General features: G+C 47.1%; 1 protein-coding gene across 1 annotated transcript in view; it reads left to right on the forward strand.

The window, feature by feature from the left end:
- Rbfa (ribosome binding factor A (putative)) overlaps window positions 1-10,661 on the forward strand; it is a gene marked incomplete at its 5' end in the record, with an annotated part of 16,425 nt that overhangs the window by 1,849 nt on the left and 3,915 nt on the right. The window contains 3 exons of the mRNA XM_013026121.1: window positions 388-564; window positions 1,239-1,351; window positions 5,527-5,611. Of these exons, the coding sequence (XP_012881575.1) occupies window positions 388-564; window positions 1,239-1,351; window positions 5,527-5,611 (375 nt within the window). The remainder of the gene's footprint in view (window positions 1-387; window positions 565-1,238; window positions 1,352-5,526; window positions 5,612-10,661) is intronic.

A 10,661-nucleotide genomic window follows, 5' to 3' on the forward strand; every position in this document is an offset into this window, starting at 1 on the left:
GTTGTGGGGCCTGAACTCTGGGCCTGGGCGCTGTCCCTCAGCTCTTCAGCTCAAGGCTAGCGCTCTACCACTTGAGCCACAGCACCACTTCCAGCTTTTTTTTTTCTGTGTATGTGGTGCTGAGGAATTGAACCCAGGGCCTCAGGCATGCGAGGCAAGCGCTCTACCACTGAGCACTCTACCACTCTACCACCCAGCCTCTAGCAGCACTTTTAGTATGGAAGTATTGAAGTATTTTACCAGGTAAAATCAGGAAGGATCTGGTTTAGTGATTAGCAAGAAGTGTCTATCTAGTTGTCGGCTTAGCCCTGCCCTAGCCCCTGTGTGTAGGTCTGTGGAGTTGGTCTCTGTGGTAATTCTGTCCTTGGTGTATTCTTATTAATGTAGGCCCACAAGCCATCCAAGCTGGACTTCCTCAACAAGAAGACCTCAAAGACCACCACCAAGGAAGACCATGTGCGCCTGAGGACCTTGAATGGCCTCCTTCTCAAAGCACTGACAGATCTGCTGTGCACCCCTGAAGTAAGCCAGGAAGTCTGTGACCTGAACGTGGAGCTCTCCAAGGTAGGTGGCAGGCCAGACCTTCCAGTCTTGCCTTCCCTTCTCACCATCATGGTTTTTATCTGGGCTACAGGGTGATATCCAATCTGGCCATCTTAAGTTCTGGAGGACCCTGTGCTGTGGCGCAGAAGCATCACTTTCCTTCCACTGGGCAGGGGACTGTAACCACACGGGCCCTGGCATGTTGGACAGCTGGCCCGTGTCAAGTATGGACTGGATTGTTGGAAGAAGTCTAAGGGTGTGCTGAGGTGTAGGCAAGCTACGTTTAACCCAGCACTGAGACAAAGGAGAGTCCTTCCACCTCTAAAGAGAGAGTTGAGCAGACAACAGACAGCAGCTGGGTTGTTTCCAGTGAGCATCTTGGCAAAACTCCGTGAAGCCAGTCCCCTGCAGTCAGGTGACTGAGCAGGTGGTTGGTGGGACCTGGAGAGAAGCAGCCAGTGCATTTTACGCTCAGCCATGACGTCTCACGCCAGTGGGTGGTGGTGGGACCTGGAGAGAAGCAGCCAGTGCATTTTACGCTCAGCCATGACGTCTCACGCCAGTGGGTGGTGGCCGCTGCCAGCTCTCGGGGGAGGCGTTCAGGCACAGAGGAACCGCGGCTTTTCACCTCCAGACTGTTGTCTGTGTGAGAACCACTGCAAACAGGAAGTGACCTGTGTCTGGCTGGGTCTCAGGTCTCGCTGGCTTCGGACTTCTCAGCCTGCCGTGTGTACTGGAAGACGGGTCTCTCCGCAGACCAGAACAAGCACACAGAAGCCGTCCTGCAGAGGAGCGCGGCACACATGAGGTGATCATACTGGCTTCCCACAGGGGTCGCTTTCTGCCTGCACCCCGACTGCTCCGCTGTCTCTGGCTTCCCACAGGGGCCGCTTTTTGCCTGCACCCCCGACTGCTCCGCTGTCTCTGGCTTCCCACAGGGGCCGCTTTCTGCCTGCACCCCGACTGCTCCGCTGTCTCTGGCTTCCCACAGGGGTCGCTTTCTGCCTGCACCCCGACTGCTCCGCTCTCTCTCTCCTAGGTGTTCCTTTAAAGTTTCTTATTAAGGATTTGTACTTTTCTCCTGTGCATGCTGGTCCTGGGGCTTGTACGCAGGGCCTGGGCACTGGCCCTGAGATTTTTCACTCAAGGCTTGCCATCTACCATTTGAACCAAATTGGAGATAAAGAGTCTTACAGAAGCCAGGTGCTGGTGGCTCACGCCTGTAATCCTAGCTACTCAGGAGGCTGAGATCTGAGGATTGCGGTTCAAAGCCAGCCCGGGCAGGAGAGACCCTGAGACTCCTAACTCCAATAAACACCAGAAAACCGGAAGTGGCACTGTAGCTCAAGTGGTAGAGCACTCGCCTTGAGCTGAAGAGCTGAGGGACAGCGCGCAGGCCCAGAGTTCAAGCCCCGCGACTGACCAAAAAAAAAAAAGAGTCTCACAGACTTTACTGCCTGGGCTGGCCTCAAACCGTGATCCTCAGATCTCCCGAGTAGGTAGGATTACAGGCACCCACTATAATTGTACTTTTAAGGAAAAAATTTGGAAGTATTTTCTTCAATTTCAGAATATAATTTGCCTTTTCCTATTAAACATAGTCTAGTCAGCTTTTTAAAAGTTTTATAGGGATCCAGAGCTCCTTTCAGGACTTTTTTGAGGTTAAGGATGTTTTTCACAAATACTCAAGATCCTTTGGTCTTTCTTTTGTCTGTCTGCCTGCCTGCCTTCCTTCCTTCCTTCCTTCCTTCCTTCCTTCCTTCCTTCCTTCCTTCCTTCCTTCCTTCCTTCCTTCCTTCCTTCCTTCCTTCCTTCCTTCCTTCCTTCCTTCCTTTCTTTCTTTTTCTTTCTCTCTTTCTCTCTCTCTCTTTCTCTCTCTGTCTTTCTCTCTCCCTCTCTATCTCCCTCCCTCTCTCTCTCTCTTTCTTTCTTTTTTTTCTTGTTTTGGTCGTAGGGCTTGAACTTAGGGCCTGGGCACTATCCCTGAGCTCTTTTGCTCAAGGCTAGCCACAGCTCCACTTCCAGTCTTTGAGTGGTTTATTGGAGATACAAGTCTCACAGAGACTTTTCTGCCTGGGCTGGCTTTGAACTGTGATCCTCAGGGTCTGGGAAGGTGGCTCAGTGGTAGAGTGCTTGCCTTACATGCCAGAGGCCCTGGGTTCAATTCCTCAGCACCACATAAGCAAAAAGAAAAAAGCCGGAAGTAGCACTGTGGCTCAAGTGGTAGAGCGTTGGCCTTGAGCTGAAGAGCTGAGGGACAGCGCCCAGGCCCAGAGTTCAAGAGCCCATGACCAGACCCCCCCAAAAAACAAAAAAACTAAAAAAACCAAATGAACTGTGATCCTCAGACCTCCTGAGCAGCCGCCAGAGCCTGGCCCTTTGCCTTTCTCCATCTGCCAGGACTGGTGCCTTTTTGCACTGCTGCTGGGCCTCACTGTGAGACACAGTGCCACTGTAAAGTGTTAAAGCATTCATGCCGTAAAGTATTTCATATGAACAAACAAGACCGAGTGTAGTCTTGACCCACAAGGCCACGCCTGTTTAGCATCCTGTGGGGAAAGCACCGTGACCCCGTCACAGCGCAGCTGTCAGGGCACCACGGAGGAGCCGAGCGAGCCCTGGCTGCTGTGGTGTGGGTGTTTGTGGGCAGTGCTCTAAAGCTTGCTGAGTGACCCCGGTGCTTTGGGGAAACCAGCTGGCTTCACTGTTGTCTCCAATAAAATGGATCTTCAGAGTGATAATCAGCTTACAGATTTATTTGTTTACTTACTTATTGTGCTAGTATTGGGGCTTGAACTCAGGGCCTGGGCCTTGTCCCTTAGTTTTTCATTTTGATGATTGATCTCCAGTGTTCTTTGAAAGAACATCAACCATATTCATAATCTGTTGGGCCTCTCCCCTCTGCGGGTACCCAACTCTCAACAGAACCTGTTTTGCTTTCCGGTCATTTGTTTTCATTTTTTATTGTATATTAATTGTACATAGGAGTTTCAAAATGGTATCTCACACAGGCACATAATTTAGATGAACTTCCCCCCATTATTCCCTACCTTCCTGCTCCATCTGCATTACGGACACAATGCACTCCAGCATTATTCATCCTCCCTTATTCTTTCTCTCTCCCCTTTCCCTCATCCTCCCCTAGATAGTCCCACAGTTATAATCATGCTGCACACACACACACACGTGCCTTTTTGTATTTTCATTTTATTACTGGAATAGGGTTTCAAGAACTCTGCCTGGGCTGACCTTAAGCTCAGATCTTCCCACTCCCACATCCGAAGTAGACAGATTACGGGCATGGCACCTCACCTGGCTTGTTCTTACTTCTTTGAACGACGTGGTCAGAATGTGGGCCACCGCCCGTGACTTCAGATGCTAAGCGCATGTCTGGCGCTCCCTGGACACTCTGGAACTCTGCCATCACACTGCCACAGCTGGAGAGAATGTCTTTGTACAGCTCAGCGCTGTGACACACACCTGTGAGGTTGAGCTACACATGGTACACATTTCCTGAAACCTACACACTGTGCTTGAAAAGGGAACATTCAGCCAAGCTTTTGAAATGCCTGAAAACCAGACAACAACACAGCTGTTTCAATACTTGAAGAAAAGACTTTACTATCTTGGTTTTGTTTAACAGTAAAAGATGAAATTGAAGCCAGGTGCTGACGGCTCAACGCCTGTCATCCTAGCTACTCAGGAGGCTGAGATCTAGAGATCACAGTTCAAAGCCAGCCTGGGCAGAAAAGTCCATGAGACTTTTTGTGTGTGTGTGTCAGTTGTGAGGCTTGAACTCTGGCCATGGGCGCTGTCCCTCAGCTCTTCTGCTCAAGGCGAGTGCTCTACCGCTTGAGCCACAGCACCACTTCCAGTTTTCTAGTAGTTTATTGGAGATAAGAGTCTCATGGACTTTCCTGCCTGGGCTGGATTTGAACCATGATCCTCAGATCTCAGCCTCCTGAGTAGCTAGGATTACAGGCGTGAGCCACATGAGACTCTTATCTCCAATAAACTACTAGAAAACTAGAAATGGGCTGTGGCTCAAGTGGTAGAACGCTCACCTTGAGCTGAAGAGCTGAGGGACAGCGCCTAGGACCAGAATTCAAGCCCCACAACCAACCAAAAAAAAAAAAGAGGCTGAAATCTGACATGAAGCCTTGGGTTTGATTCCTCAGTGCCACATACACAGAAAAAGCTGGAAGTGGAGCTGTAGCTCAAGTGGTAGAGCACTAGCCTTGGGCAGAAAAATCTCAGGGACAGTGCCCAGGCTCTGAGTTCAAGACCAACCCAACCCCCCCCTCCAAATATATATAAATACTTCACACACACACACACACACACACAGAGCTGGGCACAAGTGGCTCATACCTGTAACCCTAGTTATTCATGAAGCTGAGATCTGAAAACCTGGGCAAGAAAGTCTATGAGACGCTTATCTCCAATTAACCACAAAAAAAGCTGGACGTAGAGCTGTGGCTCAAGTAGTAGAATGATAGTCTTGAACAAAAAAATCTCAGGGACAGCACCCAGGTTCTGAGTTCAAGCCCCAGGACTGCTACAAAAAAAAAAACCCAACACCCCAGATGCTTGCCTCGCACATGGGTTCAATCTCAAATATTGCAAGTAAGTGAGTAAATAAGTGACAAAGAAATAGGTCAGTACACAAATCGAATGGTTAAGAACAGTAGTGAGGCCTTTGTGATACGGTGGTGTGATAACGGCTTTTGGTCTAATGTTTTCCTCTCTGTAGCCTTCCTTTTCTTCCTCACTTCTCCTCTTCCCTTGCTTCTTGAACCTGTGGGCTCAAGTGATCCTCCTGCTCTGTCTCCCTCATGGCTGAGAATGCAGGTGTGACACTACCTACTCTCACCTTTGAGTGACAGGATGATGGAGTCCGACTTTCAGTAGTGACTTTCATGTAGTTCACATTAAGCACCCTTCCTCTCTTCTAAATCTGCAAAACATGCATTCTCTCCTCAGACACCTGGTGATGTCCCAGCAGATACTGAGGAATGTGCCCCCCATAGTGTTTGTTCAAGACAGAAAAGACACAGTTCTGGCCAAGGTAAGGCTTTTTTGTTGTTGGTGGTGGTCATGGGGCTTGAACTCAGGGCCTGGGTGTTGTCCCTGAGCTTTTCTGCCTAAGGCTAGTACTCTACCACTTTGATCCACAGCTACACTTCCAATTTTCTACTGGTTCATTCGAGATACGAGTCTCATGGGTTTTCCTGCCTGGGCTGGCTTTGAACTGCAATCCTCAGATCTTAGCCTCCTGAGTAGTTAGGATTACAGGTGGGAGCCAACAGCGCCCAGCTCCAAAGTAAGGCTTTTCTTTCCCCGGTCAGTCATGGGACTTGAACTCTGGGAACTCTGGGCCTGGGCGCTGTCCCTGAGCTCTTCGGCTCAAGGCTAGTGCTCTCTCACTTGAGCCACAGCACCACTTCTGGTTTTCTGGTGGTTCATTGGGAGACAAGAGCTGGCTTTGAACTGTGATCCTCAAATCTCAGCCTCCTGAGTAGCTATGATGACAGGCGTGAGCCACCGGCGCCCAGCCCTAATTGATTTTTGTTCGTTTTTGGCCCTGCTACTCTGGCTTGAACTCAAGACCTCATGTTCTTACTCAGCTTGGTCTTTCTTGGCAGAGAGGGAAAGAGAGGGAAGAAAGAAAGAAAAGAGAATCATCAAGCTATTATTTAAGATCTGTTTTTTAATGTCAGTGCTTACAGTTATAAACTTGCCTCCAGAACTGCCTTTGCTGTAACCCAGAGATTCTTTTTTTTTTTTTTTTTTTTTCGGTCGTGGGGCTTGAACTCTGGGCCTGGGCGCTGTCCCTCAGCTCTTCAGCTCAAGGCGAGCGCTCTACCACTTGAGCTACAGCGCCACTTCCGGTTTTCTGGTGGTTTATTGGAGATAGGCGTCTCACAGTCTCTCCTGCCGGGGTTGGTTTTGACCGTGATCCTCAGATCTCAGCCTCCTGAGTAGCTAGGATTACAGGCGTGAGCCACCAGCGCCGGCTAACCCAGAGATTCTGATAAATTATTTTTCATTTTCATAGATTCTAGGAATTATTCTGTTATTTCTAAAATGATCTACTAGTTGTTCAGCAATGCAATTTCATTTCCATTTGTTCAAACACATTTTGTATAGTTTGTTTATAGTTGTTGATTTCTAGTTTCCATTGTAGTCTTTATAAAATTACAGTGCTTTATTGCAGTTTTCATGTATTTTTAAATTTTATTAATTTAATTTTTGTTGTTGTTGTTGGTTGTGAGGCTTGAACTCTGGGCCTGGGCGCTGTCCCTCAGCTCTTCAGCTCAAAGTGAGCACCCTACCACTTGAGCCACAGCACCACTTCTGGTTTTCTGGTGGTTAATTGGAGATAAGAGTCTCACGGACTTTGCTGCCCAGGCTGGTTTTGAACCATGATCCTCAGATCTCAGCTTACTGAGTAGGTAGGATTATAGGCGTGAGCCACCAGCGCTCCGATAGTTTTCGTGTATTTCAACTCTTGCTTTACGTTCTCAAATATGGTCTATGTTGGAGAAAGTTCCATGAACTTCTAAGAATAGATTGTATAGCTGCTGGATGAAATGATCTATACTGTTGATTAATTTTGAGGCTCCTTTGTTAATTTTTTGTCTGGATGACTTGTCTGTTAGTGATAATAAGATATTGAAATCTCTTATTATTAATGTGTTGGTATCTAGCTATGCTTTATAAGTCCAGTGGTATTTGTTTAATTAAATTGGATGTGCCAACATTTGGTGTTTATATGTTGGCAGTTGCTACTTCCTCTCTCTGAATTATCCTCTTAATGTATATAAATTGATTTTGTCTCTTCTGAGTAGTTTCTGTTTGAAATCTACTTTATCAGATGAGTGTGGCTACTCTTGCCTGCTTTCAGTCTTATTTTGTTGAAAATCATTTTCTGTCTTTTCACTTTGTGGTGTTTGTTAGTGAGATCTGTTTCTTGTATATAACAAATGGTAAGAGCATTCTTTTTAATACATTCTGCCATTTGGTGTCTTTTGATTGGAGACCCTAGCGTTTATTTTTAATATGGAAAAGTATGTAGTATTTCCTATCATTTCGATGTTTTTGTGATGATTGCTTCATTTTTCATTCTCATTTGCTAATCTACTTGTCTAGGGGGAGTTATTCTCTGCAATATTTCCTCATCACATTTACTTTTCTCTATGCAGGATTCCTTTAAGTGCCTTCTTCAGTGCTGGTTTAATGGTCATGCATTTCTTTTTTTTTTTTTCTTGCCAGTCCTGGGGCTTGAACTCTGGGCCTGGGCACTGTCCCTGAGCTTGTTTTGCTCAAGGCTAGCACTCTACCACTTGAGCCACAGTGCCACTTCCAGCCTTTTCTGTGTATGTGGTACTGAGGAATCAAATGCAGGGCTTCAGGCATGCTAGGCAAGCACTCTGCCACTGAGCCACCTTCCCAGCCCATGAATTTCTTTAGTTTCATTTATCATGAAGATTTTTATTAATCTACATTAACAGTTATTTTCAGTGTTTGGAATATATCATTCCATGTTCCTCTTGCTTTTAGAGTTTCTGTTGAAAAATATATTGTGTTCAGACGGGTTTACATTCGTAAATGACTTGTTTCCCTGGTAGCTTTTAAGATTTCTTTTTTTTGTTGTTGTTGGTCATGGGGCTTGAACTCTGGGCTTGGGCACTGTCCTTGTGCTCTTCAGCTCAAGGAGAGTGCTCTACCACTTGAGCCACACAGCGCCACTTCCGATTTTCTAGTGCTTTATTGGAGATAAGAGTCTCACGGGGGCTGGGAAGGTGGCTCATGGGCTGGGAAGGTGGCTCAGTGGTAGAGCGCTTGCCTTGCATGCATGAGGCCCTGGGTTCGATTCCCTAGCACCACATAAGATAAAAAGCCGGAAGGGGCGCTGTGGCTCAAGTGGTAGTGCGCTATCCTTGAGCTGAAGAGCTGAGGGACAGCACCCAGGCCCAGAGTTCAGGCCTCACGACCGGACCCCAAAAAAAAAAGAGTCTCACGGACTTTCCTGCCCAGGCTGGCTTTGAACTGCAATGCTCAGATCTCAGCCTCCTGAGTAGCTAGGATTACAAGCAAGAGGCACCGGTGCCCGGCTAAGATTTCTTTTTGTTATGTATATTTAGTGCCTTAACTATAATATATCTAGGATTTTTTTCATCTCTGATCTTGACTGGTATTCTGAAAGCCTCCTGTACCTAGATGGATCTTGCCTTCTCAAGATTGGGTTGTTTTCTGCTATTATTTTATTTTCTGTGCCTTGAGCTTATTCTTTTTCTCTCTTTTGTACAAAGATTCTGAAGTCTGATCCTTGAAATCTTATGTGGTTCTTTTATGTATTTTTTTAGTGTTTCTCTTTCTCTTTGCCTCATTGAACTAATCCTTTTACTTTATTTTTGATCTCTGACATTCTGTTTTCAACTTCATTCATTTTGTAAACAAGGCTTTCAAATGAGATTTTTAGTTGGGTTATTGAGCTATTAATTTATAGGACTTGAACTCTGGGCCTGGGCACTGTCCCTCAGCTCTTCAGCTCAAGGCTAGCGCTCTACCACTTGAGTCACAGCGCCACTTCTGGCTTTTTCTGAGTATGTGGTGCTGAGGAATCAAACCCAGGGCCTCATGCATGGGAGACAAGCGCTCAACCACTGAGCCACCTTCTCAGCCCCCCGCCCCGAGGTTGGTTTGTTTGTTTTGTTGGTTGTGGGGCTTGAACTCTGGGCCTGGGCACTGTCCCTCAGCTCTTCAGCTCAAGGCTAGCACTCTATCACTTGAGCCACAGCACCACTTCTGGCTTTTTCTGTTTATGTGGTGCTGAGGAATCGAACCCAGGGTCTCATGCATGCACTGAGCCAACTTCCCAGCCCTTTTTTGTTTTGTTTTTTGGTTTTTTGCAGAGGTTTGCTTCTTTCAAATCATGATCCTTGGGTCTCAGCCTTCTAAGGAGCATGTATCATCCAGTGTCCAACACATGTCAGTTTTAATTTTGTTCATTATTCTTGTTCTTTTGAGATTATTTTTTTGAAATTTCTTCTGCTTTGCAGTGTTGATGCACCATTTTTTTCCTTTTTTTTTTTTGTTGCTTGTAGGGCTTGAACTCAGCCTGGGCACTGAGTTCTTTTGCTCAAGGCTAGTGCTCTACTACTTTAGCCACAACACCACTTCTGGTTTTCTGGTGGTTCATTGAGATAAGCGTCTCATAGTTCTTCCTGCCTGAGCTGGCTTTGAATCCCTATCCTCAGATCTCAGCCTCCTGAGTAGCTAGGGCTACAGGCATGAGCCACCAGCGCCTGGCATGTCCGTCCGATGGTTGACTTTTAGAACACTGTTTATTTTCATATTACTTGTGTTTCTTCACTGGGGTTTATGCATCTGAAACCAAAGTTTTAATCACATGGAATTTTTTAGCTGAATTGTCTCAGGTTCAAGGGGAGGGTAACAGCTGAGCTCCTGTGCTCTTCGCCACTGGACTTGGGGTTCGACATTTGCTCAGTGTTCAGGGACCAGCCTGACCCAGCACTACTAAAATCGGTGTAAATTGGCTGGAGTGCCTTGTGGGAGGCTAGCTGTAGGTACAGAGGCTTCCGTTCTTTGGGTGCTGGAACTGCTGTTGGCCGCTGGGAAGATTCCCACTTGCTCTGCAGGCTCCCTGGTTTTTCCGTGGGTGGGCAGGAGAACCACATCACTCTGCTTACTGACCCCATACACAGTCCGTGACCCTGTGTGAAGGAGGGAGCCATGTGAGTTTGGCAGTTCTTCTCTTTGGTTGTTCGTGGGGCTGTCCCTCAGCTCCTGATCCACAGCGTCCACTTTGGCCTTTTCTGTGCATTTAATGCCGAGGAATTGAACCCAGGGCCTCATGCATGTGAGGCAAGCACTGAGCCACTTTGCCAGCCCTGGCAAATACTTCAAGGTATAACATACTTTACTAACTATCAAGTTACTATGCCCTTGGAAGAGCAAGCAGCAGGACTGGGACTAGCAACCCACTGTCCCTGGATCTTATGGCTTTCTGGCTCTCTTTTTTTTTTTTTGGGTCCAGTCGTGGGGCCTGAACTCTGGGCCTGGGTGCTGTCCCTCAGCTCTTCAGCTCAAGG

This window comes from Dipodomys ordii, unplaced genomic scaffold, assembly GCF_000151885.1.
Source record: "Dipodomys ordii isolate 6190 unplaced genomic scaffold, Dord_2.0 Scaffold91, whole genome shotgun sequence".
NCBI classification, from domain to species: domain Eukaryota; kingdom Metazoa; phylum Chordata; class Mammalia; order Rodentia; family Heteromyidae; genus Dipodomys; species Dipodomys ordii.